The sequence below is a fragment of the Mustela lutreola genome, chromosome 2 (assembly GCF_030435805.1).
Source record: "Mustela lutreola isolate mMusLut2 chromosome 2, mMusLut2.pri, whole genome shotgun sequence".
Taxonomy (NCBI): domain Eukaryota; kingdom Metazoa; phylum Chordata; class Mammalia; order Carnivora; family Mustelidae; genus Mustela; species Mustela lutreola.
Window position 1 is genome coordinate 4898714 of NC_081291.1, and position 20180 is coordinate 4918893.

Genomic DNA, 20180 nt, shown 5'->3' on the forward strand with positions numbered 1-20180 from the left:
TCCTCTCTCTGTGGCACAAAACAGGACACTTTCTGGTCCCTGGGACTGTTGGTGCAGTAACTATAGTGTTAATAAAAAGGGGGAGATTTCACAAACCAAGGTTGTGAAAAGTGCTTAATGAAAACAGCGAGTGGTCGTGTAGTCTAGTGAAGGGTCGGGCTTTGTTGTTTCCCCGTTGTGTTATCTTGGGCAAGTTCCTGAGTCACTATGACCCTCAGATTCCTGTGCTGTAAAATGGGGCTCTGAAGAGGTTCTGCTTCTTGAGAGTGTCAGGAGGGGATCCATGAGATGGTTGTACCTGGAAGGTGCCTATCAGAGGTTAACATTTACTCAACACTGGATATCACTGTTGGTGATATTGCTTCCCTGTTCACCCACTCTGCTGTAGCTTTCAGCATAAATGCCACTACTACACTATTTTTAAATTTAATTTTAAAAAACCTTATTAGGATAGGGAAGCTGGGGGTGCCTGGGTGGCTCAGTGGGTTAAAGCCTCTGCCTTCGGCTCAGGTCATGATCCCAGGATCCTGGGATTAAGCCTTGAATCGGGCTCTCTGCTCAGCGGGGAGCCTGCTTCATCCTCTCTCTCTCTCTCTCTCTCTCTCTCTCTCTGCCTACCTCTCTGCCTACTTGTGATCTCTGTCTGTCAAGTAAATAAATAAATAAATAATCTTTAAGGATAGAGCACCTGGATGGCTCAGTCATTAGGCATCTTCCTTTAGCTTGGGTCATGATCCCAGGGTCCTGGGAATCAAGCCCCACATTGGGCTCCCTGCTCAGGCAGGGAATCAAGCCCCACTCTCCCTGCTTGTATTCCCTCTCTCTCTGTCTCTCTCTCTCTCTCTCTCTGTCTTTCTCAAATAAATAAATAAAATCTTAAAAAAAATAAAACAAAACCTTATTAGGACATAATTGGCACATAACATCGTGTAAGGTTGAGGCATACCCCATGTTCATTCAGTACATTTACATATGGCAGTACGATCTCCACCTTAGCTTTTGCTAACATCTCGTGGCATCATATAAGTACCATTTCTTGTTTCTCATGGGAACCAATGAGATCTAGTCTGTCAGCCACTTTGAGGTTTATCCTATGGTTCTGTTGTCTATCCTCACTATGCTGTGCATTCAATCTCCAGGACTTACCTCTCTACTAGTTCCAAGTTAGTGCCCTTAAACATCCCCCCAGATCCGCCCCTGTGCCCCCAGCCCCTGGTAACCACCATCCTACTGTCTGTTTTCATGAGGTCAGCTTCAGAACCATGATTGAATTGGATGGTGTGAGACAGGCTTCAACAGAGAGGTTGAATTTGGGAACCCACACAGTCAAAGATTCAGAAGAGGACAAGTTGATTCTTCAGACTCCACAGAGCATCACCCTCACTGAGGGGTCCACATGTTCCACCTTCCCCCCTATGCTCTCTTATTTTTTTCTCCTCTTTCCTCTTCCCCTGGTGAAATCTAAGCCAGAGTTTCAGGGTAACGTGAGCAGGGAGGAAAGTGCCAGGGAGTGGTAAGTCTGCTCAGTTCCATTGGAGTAAAGCACTTTGGCTATGAGAGAACCACACCTATCACTGATACCTGGGTCCAGCTGCCTCTCAGGAACACTGAGCTGGCCCCCACCTGCTGGGTTGTAGGGAAGGGACTGTTCCCCTTATACTGACTGTGGAGTTAATATTGGTTCACAACCCTTTTGGGAGGTTCTTGGGCATCTTCTGAAACCGGCCCCATTACTTCAGGGTAGAGAGACTGAAGGAGGAGATTGGCCAGTCCATGTTGGGAGGTGGCAGTTTCAATAAGCAAAGGGAACTTACATAGGGGGTTTGTCTTGCAACAGCAAGACAAATGGACCCCCACATCCATCCACCAAATCTTGTAAGTCTACATATAGAGAGAGGGGCCTTAACAGGGTCAGTCATGCATACACCACATCACTATCCAAGGAGATGTCCTTAGAGCAGCCTCTGAAAACAGGAAAGGTAAGGAGAACCCACTTTCCAAGGATGGGGAGGGGGGCCAGGAGCCTCTGAGTGTCCAGCTCATAGGTCAGTTGGCGGTCATGTCTTTTTGATGAACTTCCTCGGCACTTGGGTTGGCAGACCTGGGAAATAGGAACACTCTCTGAGTCTAACAGTTTCATCAGAACAACCAGAATGACTCATACAAGAAAGATAAGGTGGAGTTTTCACTGCTAGGGCAATCAAGCTCTTTGCTTAAAAAGCAGAACTTCAGGGCACCTGGGTGGCTCAGTGGGTTAAAGCCTCTAATTTGGCTCAGATCATGATTCCAGGGTCCTGGGATTGAGCCCCACATTGGGCTCTCTGCTCAGCAAGGAGCCTGTTTCCCCTCTCTCTGCCTGCCTCTCTGCCTATTTGTGACCTCTCTCCTCTCTCTCTCTGTCAAATAAATAAAAAGTATCTTGAAAAGAAAAAAAAAAGCAGAACTTCGCTTTCAAAATAATCAGGCAGTCACCCTGGCTAAAATTCATGAGTATCACCAAAAAGGCAGGATTTCTGTATTGATGGAGCTGGTGGTGATGGTGGTGATGCATATGATGTTTTTCTCAAAAGGTGAATACTCTCACAGCTTCTATTCTCCAATATCATTTTATATTCCCTGAAAGGAGAATATAAGTCGCTATGTAAGTAACCCATATTTACTCTAGGAAAAGTTAGAAAATGCCCAGGAGCAAAATTGAAAACTACCTAGAAATGACCACTCTTCACATCCTGGTCTATATTTCCCCACACCTTTTCTCTCCAGTATTTATGAGTAGTAAACATTTATTTTGTGTTGGTCTTTTTATTTTTTAAAAATTATTTATTCATTTATTTGACAGACAGAGATCACAAGTAGGCAGAGAGGCAGGCAGAGAGAGAGAGGGGAAAGCAGGCTCCCTGCCGAGCAGAGAGTCCGATGCGGGGCTCGATCCCAAGACCCTGAGATCATGACCTGAGCCACCCATGAGTCCCTGTGTTGGTCTTTTTAAATTGGCCTCCAGCCACAGCAGCTTAAACCTGATATAACTGTTGAGCAGCTTCCGAACAAGAGACCATTTTCTTAAGTTTGCGAGCATTTGTCAGCGTTGTAAAATTGATTAAAACCCTTAATGAAATGTATCCACATATTGTTAGGAAAGAGGGAACTGAATCTATTTAAATGAATAAAACATTCTGCCTGGTATGAGTGGGGTATATGGTATATGGTAGGTGATGATGATAAATTTACCTCTATTTAACATGCTGCCCTTCGTTATAGTCAAGACAATAAGTTCTGTGTTGTAAATCAAGTACTAGCCCTGGAAGAAACAGGTGGGTGGCCAGGAGTATTCAGAAGGATTTAAGGAAGATTCCTGAAATGTTAATTCCTTCCTTTTATTTTTCTTAGGCCTTTCCTGCTTGGTCCTTGTTGTGAGGACATACAATGGTATGTTGGCACTTGAAACCAAAAACAAGCTCTTTTTATTACTTTTTATTGTTATCTTAATCACATACAGTACATCATTAGTTTTTGATGCAGTGTTCCAAGATTCATTGCTTAATACCCAGTGCTCCATGCAATACGTGCCCTCCTTAAATCGGTATATTTGGATGGGAATGCCCAGTGCATCAGGGCACAGTCCTTCAGGATGTGGTCTTTCCCCATGGCCTCAACAACAAATGCAAAATCAACCGTCATTTCTAAAAGCTCTGCGACTCTTGGTTAATTAGGATGGGCCACATTGATTGCGATTTTGTAGGTCCGGAGTGGCCAATACTGACACTTTTGTGCAGTTCCATTGATATTATTCCACAATTTCTATACTGTGTTCATATGAAAGACTATGCCCAGATTCATACAAGGATGAAATGAGAAGACAGTTTTCCATTTTGCCTGACATTTTCTTTTTTTTTTTTTAATTTTTAAAAATCAATATTATTGGGGCGCCTGGGTGGCTCAGTGGGTTGAGCCGCTGCCTTCGACTCGGGTCATGATTTCAGGGTCCTGGGATCGAGTCCCGCATCGGGCTCTCTGCTCGGCAGGGAGCCTGCTTCCCTCTCTCTCTCTGCCTGCGTCTCTGCCTACTTGTGATCTCTCTCAGTCAAATAAATAAAATCTTTTTTAAAAAAATCAATATTATTAAATAGATACAACAGCCATAATTTTATCTGTGTCAAAAGATTGCCAGTTAGATATGAACAGAAACATACACATAATAATGATCTTCCTATGATGTAATTGAAATACAGTAAACATTTTAATAACATTTACACAATCTCTTAGGAGTCCAGAATACCCCTTTTGATCATTTGATAATCTTAGCACTTTAATATTGTAATTACAGCATGTCAGTACTCTATTTAAATTGTAACTATCAAAGCTCAGAGGAAACTGATCCTTGTGTATCTGTAATTTCCTACAATATAATTTTAAAGCTTAAGCTATTTTTCTGTTATCATTTCAGTCATAGAAGCATACTTGGAAGTCTAGGGACTTGTAGTTTTCATGCTTCAAAGGCTATTAAAAATTTTTTTTATGTTCAGTTTGCCAGCATATCATTAGTTTTTGATGTAGCATTTAATGATTCATTAGTTGCATGTAACACCCAGTGCGCATCACAACACATGCCCTCCATATACCCATCACCTGGTTACCCCATCCCTCCCCTTCTGTAACCCTCAGTTTGTTTCTGAGTCCAGAGTCTCTCATGGTTTGTCTCCCTCTCTGATTTCCTCCCAGTTTTCCCTCCTTCCCCTATGGTCTTCTGCGCTATCATTCATATTCCACATATGAGTGAAACCATATGATAATTGTCTTTCTCTGCTTGGCTTATTTCATTTAGCATAATCCCCTCCAGTTTCATCCATGTTGATGCAAATGATAGGTATTCATCCTTTCTGATGGCTGAGTAATATTTCTTTGTATATATGAACCACATCTTCTTTACCCATTCATCTGTTGAAGGACACCTCAGCTCCTTCCACAGTTTGGCTGTTGTGGACATTGCTTCTGTAAACATTGGGCTTCCTTCTTTTCACTACATCTGTATCTTCGGAGTAAATACCTAGTAGTGCAATAGCTGGGTTACAGGATAGCTCTATTTTTAACTTCTTGAGGAACATCCCTGCTGTTTTCCAGAGTGGCTGCACCAACTTGCATTCCCACTAACAGTGTAAGATGTTTTCCCTTTTTCCACAACTTCTCCAGCAATTGTTGTTTCCTGCTTTGTTAAAGTTTTTTAATATTTTATTTTTTATGAACATATAATATATTATTAGCCCCAGGGGTACAGGTTTGTGAATCGCCAGGTTTACACATTTCACAGCACTCACCATATCATGCATCCTCCCCAATGTCCATAACCCCACCACCCTCTCCCTACCTGCCCCCCGCCACCCTCAGTTTGTTTTGTGACATAAAGAATCTCTTATGGTTTGTATCCCTCCCGATCCCATCTTGTTTCATTTATTCCTTTCCTACACCCTAAGAACCCCACATTGCCTCTCAACTTCCTCATATCAGGGAGATCATATGATAATTGTCTTTCTCTGATAGACTTATTTCGCTAAGCATAATACCCTCTAGTTCCATCCATGTTGTCACAAATGGCAAGGTTTGTTTTGTTAATTTTTGCCATTTTGACTGGTGTGTGGTGGTATCTCATTGTGGTTTTGATTTGTATTTCCATGATGTCTAGTGATGTTGAACATTTTTTCATGTGTCCATTAGCCATTTGTATGTCTTCTTTGGAGAAATGTCTGTTCATGTCTTCTGCCCAGTTTTTGACTGGATTCTCTGGGTCTTTTGGGGTGTTGAGTTTGAGTTCTTTCTAGATCTTGGATACCAGCACTTTATCTGTAATGTCATTTTCAAATATCTTCTCCCATTCTGTGGGTTGCCTCTTAGTTTTGTTGACTGTTCCTTTGCTGTATAGAAGTTTTTATCATGATGAAGTCTCAAAAGTTCCTTTCCCTGGTATTTGGAGACAAGGGGTTTTTTTGTTTTGTTTTGTTTTTAAAGAATTTATTTATTTGACAGAGAAAGATCACAAGTAGGCAGAGAGGCAGGCAGAGAGAGAGAGAGAGAGGAGGAAGCAGGCTCTGCCGAGCAGAGAGCCCGATGTGGGACTCGATCCCAGGACTCTGAGATCATGACCTGAGCCGAAGGCAGTGGCTTAACCCACCGAGCCACCCAGGCGCCCTGGAGACATGTTTTGAAAGAATACATAAACAGAGGACCTACATACATTTGTATACTCCGTGTATGATAGATGGTATAATAATTTCATATATGCACTGTATATATGTATAGATAGATGTATAGACAAACATATAATTTTTTTTCTAAACTACTTGAGAAGAAGCTACATACACCATAATCCTGCACTCCTTAATACTTCAGTATGCATATTCTAAGACCATGGGCATGCTCTCAAATAATCACAGACCAATTAACAAAATCGATGCAACTGTCCCATTAGTTATGGGGCAGGTACTTAGCCTAATCTTTGGCTATATTGTTCCATTCTCACTTTAAAGATGAGGACAAGGAGGCTTGGAGATATTTCAGAAATCAACTGAGGTCCCAGCTATGTCAATGGTACAGCCATAAGGGCACTTCATTCCCCCATAGTGCAAAGGTTAATGGGAAGGGACAAACAATTTCAATGTATTAATGTCATCACCTTAGTTTGAGCTGCAAATACTTATTGGTAGGGGCCAAAACAGGAGAATGTGGAATTTGGACAGAATAATGTCTCCTAATTAAACATGGCACAACAGTTTTCTTTAGTTGCCTTTTTATTTTGGACATTTAAATCTATAGAACTATTGTAATGATAGTAAAAATGATCACCCTATACTTTTCACCTGGATTCATCAACTGCTAACATACAGCTACATTTCCTTCTGGTTTCCTAGCTACCTCTCTAAACACTAAGTATCTATTAGCAAAAATAATTTTATATATATATTTTGTTCACTGATTATATATAAATATGTATATATATATATATAATCAGTGAAAATTAATTAAAAGGAAACCTCACTAACATGGAGTCTGGAGGTTCAACAGGAGTTCTCCTGCCCTGCCACTTGCGGTCAATTACAAACCCAACAAGAAGAGACCGACCTTGTGAGCCAATACGAGTCCACTCAGCCAGTAGGAGGAAGAAAGTCTCCTCTAACCTGCTCTCCTCCTTCACCTCCCCCCAGCAGACTAACCAATGAGAGGTAGTCACAGCCCAGCCAATGGAAGACAGCCACAGCTCAACCAATGGGAGACAGTCACAGCTCAGCCAATGAGAAGCCACTGTACTTCAAACTCCCTGTTTAGTCCAGTGGACTTTTTGCGTAGAATAGCCCTGCCCAACTTCCTCTTTCCTCTCTCAAACAGAAGTCTCCTTTGTTTGGTGGGCAGGGGATTTGCCTTTGCCCTGTGGGCTGCCTTGTGTTTCCCACTTCGCAATTCTCTTCCATCCCAAATAAACCCATTTTTCCCAAGAAAAAACTGGCTCTTTTACTTTTCAGGTTAACATACCTATATACAATATAGATATATCTTCAACCTAGTTTTGTGTCACATTGAGATTATGTAATGGTTCATGTACATATCTGTGTGTATTTATTTTTCACTAATCCATTGGAAAATAAATTGCGGATATCTTGCCCCTAAATCCCTTAGCATCTATCTACTAAGAATATGGGCATACTCTTACATAACACAGGGTCAATTTAGTAAATTTGTCATTGATACAATTCTATAATTTAAGCCTATTATCAAAATTTTTTCAGTTGTTCCAGTAATACATTTTTTTTCAAGTTTGGGATTTATTCTTCAATCACATAGGCATTATATTTAGTTACTATGTTTCTTTCATCTCCTCTAGTCTAGGACAATTGCTTTCAGCCTTTCTTCTTCTTTCATGACGTTGACATTTTTGTTGAGGCAAGGTAGTTAGATTACAGCATGTGCACCAGTTGCATTTGTCTGAGATTTCCCCATCATTAGGTCTGGTTATGCGTGTGGGGCAGGGAAATGGCACATATGCTGTTCTGTCTTTCTTTGTGTATGATATTGGAAGTAGCGCATGACAGAGATGTTTATTTTCTATTTTTTATAAACATATATTTTTATCCCCAGGGGTACAGGTCTGTGAATCGCCAGGTTTACACACTTCACAGCACTCACCAAAGCACATACCCTCCCCAATGTCCATAACCCCACCCCCCTTCTCCCAACCCCCCTCCCCCCAGCAACCCTCAGTTTGTTTTGTGAGATTAAGAGTCACTTATGGTTTGTCTCCCTCCCAATCCCATCTTGTTTCATTGATTCTTCTCCTACCCACTTAAGCCCCCATGTTGCATCACCACTTCCTCATATCAGGGAGATCATATGATAGTTGTCTTTCTATGCTTGACTTATTTCGCTAAGCATGATACACTCTAGTTCCATCCATGTTGTCGCAAATGGCAAGATTTCATTTCTTTTGATGGCTGCATAGTATTCCATTGGGTATATATACCACATCTTCCTTATCCATTCATCTGTTGATGGACATCTAGGTTCTTTCCACAGTTTGGCTATTGTGGACATTGCTGCTATAAACATTCGGGTGCACGTGCCCCTTTGGATCACTACGTTTGTATCTTTAGGGTAAATACCCAGTAGGGCAATTGCTGGGTCATAGGGCAGTTCTATTTTCAACATTTTGAGGAACCCCCATGCTGTTTTCCAGAGTGGCTGCACCAGCTTGCATTCCCACCAACAGTGTAGGAGGGTTCCCCTTTCTCCGCATCCTCGCCAGCATCTGTCATTTCCTGACTTATTGATTTTAGCTATTCTGACTGGTGTGAGGTGATATCTCATTGTGGTTTTGATTTGTATTTCCCTGATGCTGAGTGATATGGAGCACTTTTTCATGTGTCTGTTGGCCATCTGGATGTCTTCTTTGCAGAAATATCTGTTCATGTCCTCTGCCCATTTCTTGATTGGATTACTTGTTCTTTGGGTGTTGAGTTTGTTAAGTTCTTTATAGATTTTGGACACTAGTCCTTTATCTGATATGTCGTTTGCAAATATCTTCTCCCATTCTGAATGCGAAAGGAATCCATCAAAATCCTTGAGGAGAACACAGGCAGCAACCTCTTCGACCTCAGCCGCAGCAACATCTTCCTAGGAACATTGCCAAAGGGAAGGGAAGCAAGGGCAAAAATGAACTATTGGGATTTCATCAAGATCAAAAGCTTTTGCACAGCAAAGGAAACAGTTAACAAAATCAAAAGACAACTGACAGGACAGAGATGGTTTTAAGTTGTTCGTCTAATATATCAACAACAGAATTACACTGATTTAACTAGCTTATTACCTAAATCCTGGTGGTGGGCATTAAGGAGGGCACGTATTGCATGAAGCACTGGTTGTGGTGCATAAACAATGAATCTTGGAACACTGGAAAAATAAGATTAAATTTTTTAAAAACCCAAGAAACTTTTAAAGTGCATCTGGGAAGAGTCCTAGAGGAAATAATTATTTTTAACTCACGAGTGAGTCAAGTCATTTGTTGACATTTTAAGAGACAGGACTTCAAGTGGGGATTAGATTGATTAAATATTGAATCAAATAGAGAATGCACAGTGCTGCCTTCTGCTCTCTCTCTTTCTCTCTACAGATCCATGTGCAAGCCATCCCTGCCCTGCTAAATCTTACTGTGTCTCCAAGGAACAAAAATACTTCTGTTATTGCATAGATGGATACGCTTCGAACACAGGAGAAAGAAATTTCAAAGACCGGAACGTCGTTTGCAGAGGTGATTCTGGGCTTGTAGAAAGAGTGGTATTACTGCAAGAGTATGCAAATCTTGGAAGGAAAGCTGGCCATAGGATTCTGAGGGGAAAGGCTTCAGTGTCCTGCCTGAAGGTCATGTCCCTTTACTCTGTAGCATCATTCATGTGAGAGTAAGAATTTGAGGTCCAGGTGAAATTGACTTGTGTTCCATCTCAACTCTAACTAAGCAGCTGTGCGACTTTTGGGGCAATTGCTTGAATCCTCCATCTCAAGTGTATAGCCTGTAAAATAGGAATAATCATCCTACCTTCTGCAGATCAGAGAACTTAGGTCAGAGGAATATGTGTTTGTTTAAAGGAGTTAATCCCAAAGTTAATGAAATGCCCGGTTTAAAAAATAAGTCCTCCTATGCATCCAATGTCATGCTGGGCATTTTTCTTATTTAAACCACACTCCAACTCCCCATGACATGGATGTCTCTCTTTCTCTTTTTTTAAGATTTTATTTATTTATTTGACAGAGATCACAAGTAGGCAGAGAGGCAGGCAGAGAGAGAGAGGAAGGGAAGCAGGACCCTGGGATCATGATCTGAGCGAAAGCAGAGGCTTTAACCCACTGAGCCACCCAGGCACCCTCTCTTTTAAGATGGAAGTTAGCAAACTTTTTCTGTACAGGGCTGTCTAGTAAATATTTCAGGCTTTGCAGGCCATATGGTCTCTGCTGCAACTATTCAGCCCTGTCTTTGTAATGTAACTGTAGCCACAGACATAAATGAATGGATGTGGCTGTGTACCAATAAAATTTTATTTACAAAAACAGGCAGTGGGCCAGCCCAGGGCCACAGTTTGCAACCTTGGCCTAAGTAATGAGAATACTTGCTATCCCCCCTATTCCCCAGTACTTATAGTAGGATATAGTCATATTTATTTGAAAAGGAAAATAATTTGTTTTGCTGAGTTTATCTCAATATGTTTTCTAGTGGAATAGTTTCTAATAGAAAACTAACAGAAACCACTTATGGGAGTCACATAAGTAATTTTAAATTTTATGGTAGCTACATTTAAAATGTAAAAAGAGGAAATTATTTTTAATAATATACATTTTTCAAATTTTATTTTATTTCTTCAGTGTTCCAAGATTCATTGTTTATGCATCACACCCAGTGCTCCATGCAATGCTGGTCCTCCTTAATACCCACAACCAGGTTCACCCATCCCTCTACTCCCCTCCCTTCCAAAACCCTCAGTTTGTTTCTCAGAGTCCACAGTCTCTCATGGTTCATCTCTGCCTCTGATTTTCCCCAATTTACTTTTCCTTTCCTTCCCCTAATGTCCCTCAAGCTAGTCCCTTTACTCCAGAAGTAAGTGAAACCATATGATAATTGACTTTCTCTACTTGACTTATTTCACTCAGCATAATCTCCTCCAGTCCCATCCATGTTGACAGAAAAGTTGAGGATTCATCCTTTCTGATGGAGGCATATTCCATTGTATATATGGACTATATCTTCTAGTAATATACTTTAACTCAGCATATCAAAAGTATCATTTCAAGCTGTAATAAATATGAAAAGCACTAATGAGACCACTTACGTATTTTTTTCATATTGTCTTTGATTTCTGGAATGCATTTTATGCTTACAGTACATTTCAGTTCAGACTAGCCATAGATTCAGGTACCTGGTGGCTCCTGTTTTGGACAATGGACTTCTTGGACCTGACTCTCAGTTGTTGTGACATTTTTTTTCATTTTTTATATTGTTTTTTAATTTTTTCAATTTTTTCAATTTATTTATTTTCAGAAAAACAGTATTCATTATTTTTTCACCACACCCAGTGCTCCATGCAATCCGTGCCCTCTATAATACCCACCACCTGGTACCCCAACCTCCCACACCCCCGCCACTTCAAACCCCTCAGATTGTTTTTCAGAGTCCATAGTCTCTCATGATTCACCTCCCCTTCCAATTTACCCCAACTCCCTTCTCCTCTCTAACTCCCCTTGTCCTCCATGCTATTTGTTATGCTCCGCAAATAAGTGAAACCATATGATAATTGACTCTCTGCTTGACTGATTTCACTCAGCATAATCTCTTCCAGTCCCGTCCATGTTGCTACAAAAGTTAGGTATTCATCCTTTCTGACATTTTTTAAAAATCCAGCTCTTTACATTTTGGAATCCAGAATGAGATGGAAGTAAAACTCTTGATTTACAATCATTTTCTCTCGGGAATTCATAGATATTTCTTCCTTATTTTTAATAGCTAACATTCTCAATTTGAATCTTGTTTTCTTTATAATAACAGTTTTTTCCCTCTTTCTGGTAGCTTGTAAAATTTCCTCTTTTTCCTTGGAGGTAGGACATTTCATTTTGTTTTTAGTATATTTTTATATATTTTTCTTACATAGATACATATATCTAATATTGATATAGAGATTTATTCTCTTCTCCCTTACAAAATCTCTTCTTGGGGTTATCTTTTTCAGTATTCTTTTTTTTTTTTCAGTGTTCTAAGATTCATTGTTTATGCACCACACCCAGTGCTCCATGCAATCCATGCCCTCCTTAATACTCACCACCAGGCTCAGCATGTTCTAGCTTCTGTTGATCTAAAAGTTGTTCCTTTTCACTGTAGGGAAATAGTTGATTGGATTGCATTTCTTCTTGTCATCTTGACAAAATTCCTTTTGGGTGGGTACTGGCCTTCTTGGATAACTCCTTCCTCTTTACTCTTCCCTCTAAATCCTAGAAGAGTTCCTCAACTTTCTTTTCCTGACTAATTGGCCTTTTGCATATTCATTCTGTTACTGAACATTGTCATTAAAATTTCAGAAACCACAGCTTTAATTTCTCAGGAACGTTTTTGGTGATTGTTCTTTCGTTGTGCCATTTCCATAACAGCTTCTTCTTTCTTTTAGTTGTTACAAGATATTTGTTGAGATGAAGAGCTTTGTCAAAAGCAAAGACAGTTGTTAGATATAGCACATGTATCAACACACAATATACATAAGCAAAATTTAAAAAGCAAAATATGAAAATATCTAAGATTAAAACTCTCTGTAGCTACACAATATTATTTATTTGGTATGATTCCTACTCATCTTTTCAAATCAATACACAAAGTCATAACTTACATAAGTATTACTCAAATTCAGTGTTATAACCTCTTTTTGTGTCTCAGACAAAGATTGAAATATTCCATGATAACAGACAATTCCTATAATATATTGCTACCCATGACATAATAATAATGAAAAATATATGTAATATACATAATAATATAATATAGTAATAATATCTTCATGTATTTTCTATATAATAATTAATAGTGTTATAATATTAAAATATGAAGTGTTTGATAATAATTAAAAGCCAAATCATTTGCCTTAATTAAAATGTAAAATGAGAACTAGGAAGAGAAAGGCTACATTTTTGTTGTTGTTTTAATACTAAAAAAATAATTTACCTCCAGTCATAGACAGGTATAATCGACATATAGTTCCGTATAAGTTTAAATTGTAGAATAACTTGAAGAAAGCCTATTCTTTTATTATCAAACAAATGAATTCTTGAGACTTTTTGGAGATCCTTTCTGAGGATTTTAACTTCTCTCCTGTTTCCTGTATTAACTGTGTACTTAAGTCCAGATTTTCCTAGAAAACAACCTGAGGCACAACATGTATCCAAGTTTTAAAGGGTTGTGTGTGCAATCTTAGGCCAGCAAGGGTGAGGAAGGAAAGGGACATGAAACAGGGAAGAAAGAAAAACAAATTAAAGATGGTGCATCCCTTTGCTGGGTACTGCCTTGTAAGACAATGCGGATGGCAGTGTGGCCATGCAAGACTTTCCAGAAAGGCCACTTATAACTGTTTCTTGGGACAGGTCAGACTCTTGGCAGGAGGATAAAGGGAGAAAGAGAGAGAGGCCAGCTCCTTCTCATCTTGTCTCTCTCCTTGGTCAAGCTTTGCCTCACCAGACTTTTCCTGACTTCTGGATTGATCTGACTGTCTGGGGAAACCAGATTCTATATCCCACAGCAGATCAGTTCATCTGAGTCCAGGTGGGAGATCCCAGAGCCTCCATGTGTATGATGAGATCAGACCTGGTGCTGGAGATGCTATGATGCCCACACCAGGAGAAACTCATCTGGGGGAGGTCAAGTCAATCTGTGCTATCAGGAGACAAAGCACCTGAGGTAATCTCAGGAAGCTGTGGGTGGGCAAAGATAATGTTGGTTATAAACTGGGTCATATATAATTTACTGTCATTGCTTTCTGTCTTGCTTTTCCTTCAAGCTGTAACATTCTAGTAGATAGATAGATAGATAGATAGATAGATAGATAGATATAGATAGATATAGATATATCTATATCTCACTACATCTTCTTTATCCATTCATCTATCAATGCACATCTGGGCTCTTTCCACAGTTGGCTATTGTGGACATTGCTACTATGAACAATAGGGTGCAGGTGCCCCTTCAGACCACTACATTTGTGACTTTGGGGTAAATACCCAGAAGTGCAATTGATGGGTCATAGAGTAGCTCTATTTTTAACTTCTTGAGGAACCTTCATATTGTTTCCCAGAGTGGCTGTACCAGCCTGCATTCCCACTAACAGTGTAAGAGGTTTCCCTTTTCTCCACATCATTGCCAACATTTGTTGTTTTCTTAACTTGTAATTTTAGCCATTCTGACTGGTATGAGGTGGTACCTCATTGTGGTTTTATTTGTATTTCCCTGATGGCAAGGGGTATGGAGCATGTTTTCATCTGTCTGTTGACCATTTGTATGTCTCCTTCAGAGAAATGGCTGTTTATGTCTTCTGCCCATTTCTTGACTGGACTATTTGTTTTTTTGGATGTTGAGTTTCTTAAGTTCCTTACAGATCTTAGATACAAATTCTTTATCTGATCTGATGTCATTTGCAAATATCTTTTCCCATTCCATAGGTTGCCTTTTAGTTTTGTTGACTGTTTCTTTGCCATGCAGGACCTTTTATCTTGATGAAGTCCTGAAAGTTCATTTTTCCTTTGGTCCCCTTGCCTTTGGAGACATCTCTAGCAAGAAGTTGTTGTGGTTGAGGTCAAAAACATTGATACCTATGTTCTCCTCCAGGATTTTGATGGATTCTTCTTTTTTAAAAAATTATTTATTTATTGACAGAGAGTTCACAAATAGGTAGAGAGGCAGGCAGAGAGAGATGGGGAAACAGGCTCCCTGCTGAGCAGAGAGGCCAATATGGGCCTCGATCCCAGGACCCTGGGATCATGACCTGAGCAGAAGGCAGAGGCTTAACCCACTGAGCCACCCAGGCACCCCCTCTTTTTTTTAAAGAATCATTTATTTATTTGAGAAATCACAATTAGGTAGAAAGGCAGGCAGAGGGAGATGGATTTTGATGGATTCTTATCTCACATTTAGGTTTTTCATCCATTTTGAGTTTATCTTTGATATATGGTGTAAGAGAATGGATCAGTTTCATTCTGAATGTGGCTGTCCATTTTTCCCAACACCATTTGTTGAAGAGACTGTCCTTTTTCCATTGGATATTCTTTCCTGCTTTGCTAAAGATTTGTTGACCATAGAGTTGAGGGTCCATTTCTGGGGTCTTTATTCTGTGCCATCAATCTGTGTCTGTTTTTGTGTCAGTACCATACTGTATTGATGATTACATCTTTGTAACATAATTTGAAGTCAGATATGGTGATGCCACCTGCTTTGGTTTTCTTTTTCAACATTCCTCTGGCTATTCATAGCCCTTTCTGGTTCCACACAAATTTTAGAATTCTTTGTTCCAGCTCTGTGAAAAATGTCAATGGTATTTTGATAGGAATTGCATTGAATATTTATAATATTTTGGGTACCATAGACATTTTAACAATATTTATTCTTCCATTCTATCAGCATGCAATGTCTTCCTATTGCTTTGTGTTTTTTTCAATTTCTTTAATAAGTGTTCCATGGTTTTTAGAGTACAGAACCTTTACCTCTTTGGTTAGGATTATTCCTAGATATCTTATGGTATTCGGTGCAATTGTAAATGGGATTGATTCTCTTTTAAAGATTTTATTTACTCATTTGTCAGAGAGAGAGCATAAGCAGGGGAACAAGAGGCAGAGGGAGAAGAAAACTCCCCACTGAGCAGGGAGCCTGATCCGGGACTCGGTCCCAGGTCTCTGGAATCATGACCTGACATGAAGGCAGAAACTTAACCAACTGAGCCACCCATGCATCCCAATGGGATTGAGTCTTTAATTTCTTTTTCGTCTGTCTCATTGTTAGTGTATAGAAGTGCTACTAATTTCTGTGCATTTATTTTGTATCCTGCCACATTCCTGAATCACTCTGTGAGTTCTAGCAATTTGGGGATGGGGTCTTTCGGGTTTTCCATATAGAGTATCATATCATCTGTGAAGAGTGAGACTTTGAGTTCTTCTTTGCCCATTTGAATGCTTTTTATTTCTTTTTGTTGTCTGATTGCTAATGCTGGGACTTCTGGTACTATGTTGAACAACAGTGGTGCGAGTGAACATCCTTGTCATGTTACCCAGCCTTAAGGGAAAGGCTCTCAGTGTTTCCTCACTGAGAATGATATTCACTGTGGGCTTTTCAAAGATGGCTTTTATGACATTGAGTTATGTTTCCTCCATCCCTACACTGTGGAGAGTTTCAATTGAGAAAGGATGCTGTATTCTGTCAAATGCTTTTTCTGCATCAATTGAGAGAATCATATGAATTTTGTCCTTTCTTTTATTAATGAGATGTATCATGTATCATGTTGATTGATTTGCAAATGCTGAACCATGTTTGCATTCCAGTAATAAATCCCACTTAGTCTTGGTGATTCATCCTTTAAATATACTATGGAATCCTATTGGCTAATATCTTGGTGAGTATTTTTGGCATTCATGTTCATCAGGGATATTGGTCTGTAATTCTCCTTTGTCTTTGTCTAGTTTGGGGCTCAGAGTAATGCTGACTTCATAGAAAGAGTTTGGAAGTTTTCCTTCCATTTCTATTTTTTGAAACAGCTTCCAAAGAGTAGGTATTAGTTCTTCTTTAAATCTTTGGTAGACTACATCAAAAACCAATGATTTATTTTTTTAATTTTTTAAATTTATTTTCAGTGTAGCAGTATTCATTGTTTTTGCACCAAACCTAGTGCTCCATGCAATCCATGCCCTCTCCAATACCCACCACCTTGTTACCCCAACCTCCCACCCCCCACCCCTTCAAAACCCTCAGATTGTTTTTCAGAGTCCATAGTCTCCCATGGTTCACCTCCCTTTCCAATTTCTCTCAACTCCCTTCTCCTCTCTAACTCCCCTTGTCCTCCGTGCTATTTGTTATGCTCCATAAATAAGTGAAACCATATGATAATTGACTCTCTCTGCTTGACTTATTTCACTCAGCATAATCTCTTCCAGTCCCATCCATGTTGCTACAAAAGTTGGGTATTCATCCTTTCTGATGGAGGCATAATATTCCATAGTGTATATGGACCACATCTTCCTTATCCATTCGTCCTTTGAAGGGCATCTTGGTTCTTTCCACGGTTTGGCAACCGTGGCCATTGCTGCTATAAACATTGGGGTACAGATGGCCCTTCTTTTCACTACATCTGTATCCTTGGGGTAAATACCCAGGAGTGCAATGGCAGGGTCATAGGGAAGCTCTATTTTTAATTTCTTGAGGAATCTCCACACTGTTCTCCAAAGAGGCTGCACCAACTTGCATTCCCACCAACAGTTTAAGAGGGTTCCCCTTTCTCCACATCCCCTCCAACACATGTTGTTTCCTGTCTTGCTAATTTTGGCCTTTCTAACTGGTGGTTTTAATTTGAATCTCCCTGAGGGCTAGTGATGATGAACATTTTTTCATGTGTCTGATAGCCATTTGTATGTCTTCATTGGAGAAGTGTCTGTTCATATCTTCTGCCCATTTTTTGATATGATTGTCTGTTTTGTGTGTGTTGAGTTTGAGGAGTTCTTTATAGATCCTGGATATCAACCTTTTGTCTGTACTGTCATTTGCAAATATCTCCTCCCATTCTGTAGGTTGCCTCTTTGTTTTCATGACTGTTTCCTTTGCTGTGCAGAAGCTTTTGATTTTGATGAAGTCCCAAAAGTTCATTTTCATTTTGTTTCCTTTGCCTTTGGAGACTTATCTTGAAAGAAGTTGCTGTGGCTGATATCGAAGAGGTTACTGCCTATATTCTCCTCTAGGATTCTGATGGATTCCTGTCTCATGTTGAGGTCTTTAATCCATTTTGAGTTTATCTTTGTGTATGGTTTAAGAGAATGGTCGAGTTTCATTCTTCTACATATAGCTGCCCAGTTTTCCCAGCACCATTTATTGAAGAGGCTGTCTTTTTTCCACTGTATATTTTTTCCTGTTTTGTCGAAGATTATTTGCCCATAGAGTTGAGGGTCCATATCTGGGCTCTCTACTCTGTTCTATTGGTCTATGTGTCTGTTTTTATGCCAGTACCATGCTGTCTTGGTGATCACAGCTTTGTAGTAAAGCTTGAAATCAGGTAACATGATGCCCCCAGTTTTATTTTTGTTTTTCAACATTTCCTTAGAGATTTGGGGTGTCTTCTGATTCCATACAAATTTTTGGATGATTTGCTCCAGCTCTTTGAAAAATACCGGTGGAATTTTGATCAGAATGGCATTAAAAGTATAGATTGCTCTAGGCAGTATAGACATCTTAACAATGTTTATTCTTCTGATCCAAGAGCATTTAATGGTCTTCAATCTTTTTGTGTCTTCTTCAATTTCTTTTATGAGTGTTCTGTAGTTCCTTGAGTACAGATCCTTTACCTCTTTGGTTAGGTTTATTCCCAGGTATCTTATGGTTCTTGGTGCTAGAGTAAATGGAATCAATTCTCTAATTTCTCTTTCTGTATTTTCATTGTTAGTGTATAAGAAAGCCACTGATTTCTGTACATTGACTTTGTATCCTGCCACGTTGCTGAATTGTTGTATTTCTTCCTGCTTCAGTTTTTTTTTTTAATGATTGATTGATTGATTGATTGATTTGACAGACATAGATCACAAGTAGGCAGAGAGGAAGGCAGAAAGAGAGAAAGGAAGGGAAGCCGGCTCCCTGCTGAGCAGAGATCCCAGGACCCTAGGATTATGACCTGACTCAAAGACAGAGGCTTTATCCCACTGAGCCACCCAGGTACCCCTGTTTCCGTTTTATAAGTTTCCAGGAATGCATCCATTTCTTTCTGATTGCCTAATTGGGACAGAATTGCTCAGAATTGCTCATAATACATTCTTAAAATTGTTTGTATTTCCTGGTACTGGTCATGATCTCTCCTCTTTCATTCATGATTTTACTAATTTGGGTCCTTTCTCTTGTCTTTTGGATAAGTCTGGCAAGGGGTTTATTCATCTTATTTATTAATTCTTTCAAAGAACAAGCTGCTGGTTTCATTGATCTATTGTTTTGGTTTCTGCTTCATTGATTTCTGTTCTTATCTTTATTATTTCTCCTCTCCTACTTGGTTTAGGCTTTATTTGCTGTTCTTTCTCCAGCTCCTTTAGGTGTAAGGTTAACGTGTATATTTGAAACTTTTCTCCAAAATTTTGAGAACTTTTCAAGAAAGACTTTTACTGCTATGTACTTCCTTCTTATGACTGCATGTGTTATATCCCAAAGGTTTTGAAAAGTTGTCTTTTCATTTTCATTTGTTTCCAAGAATTTTTAAAATTCTTTAATTTTCTGGTCGACCCATTCATTCTTCAGGATGCTATTTAACTTCCAAGTATTTGAGTTTCTTAGAAATTTCCCATTGCTGTTGAGTTCAAGTTTCAAAACTGTGACCTGAAAATATGCAGGTAATAATCCCAATCTTTTGGTAATGGTTGAGACCTAATTTGTGACCCAGTATGTGATCTATTCTGAAGAAAGCTCCATATGTACTTGAGAAGAATTTGTATTCTTTGTTTTAAGATGGAAAACTCTTTATATATCTCTGAAGTCCATCTAGCCAGTGTGTCCTTGAAAGCTCTTATTTCCTTTTTTTTTAATTTTATTTTTTTCAGTGTTCCAAGATTCACTGTTTATGCACCACACCCAGTGCTCCATGCAATATGTGCCCTCCTTAATACCCACCACCAGGCTCACCTATCCCCTCAACCTCCTCCCTTCCAAAACCCCCAGTTTGTTTCTCAGAGTCCACAGTCTCTCATGGTTCATCTCCTCCTCTGGTTTCCCCCAATTCACTTTTTCTTTCCTTCTCCTAATATCCTCCTTGTTATTCCTTATGCTCCACAAGTAAGTGAAATCATATGATAATTGACTTTCTCTGCTTGACTTATTTCACTCAGCATAATCTCCTCCAGTTCTGTCCATGTTGATAGAAAAGTTGGGTATTCATCCTTTCTGAAGGAGGCAT

General features: G+C 39.5%; 1 protein-coding gene across 3 annotated transcripts in view; it reads left to right on the forward strand.

Annotated features, from left to right (window-relative positions):
* Positions 1–20180, forward strand: part of LOC131823399 (adhesion G protein-coupled receptor E3-like) — a 69524-nt gene that overhangs the window by 1285 nt on the left and 48059 nt on the right. For 2 of the 3 annotated variants that reach the window (XM_059159712.1, XM_059159710.1), the window contains exons 2-3: positions 3388–3426; positions 9650–9787. In XM_059159712.1, the coding sequence (XP_059015695.1) occupies positions 3388–3426; positions 9650–9787 (177 nt within the window). The remainder of the gene's footprint in view (positions 1–3387; positions 3427–9649; positions 9788–20180) is intronic. The other variant, XM_059159711.1, reaches the window with a different exon arrangement.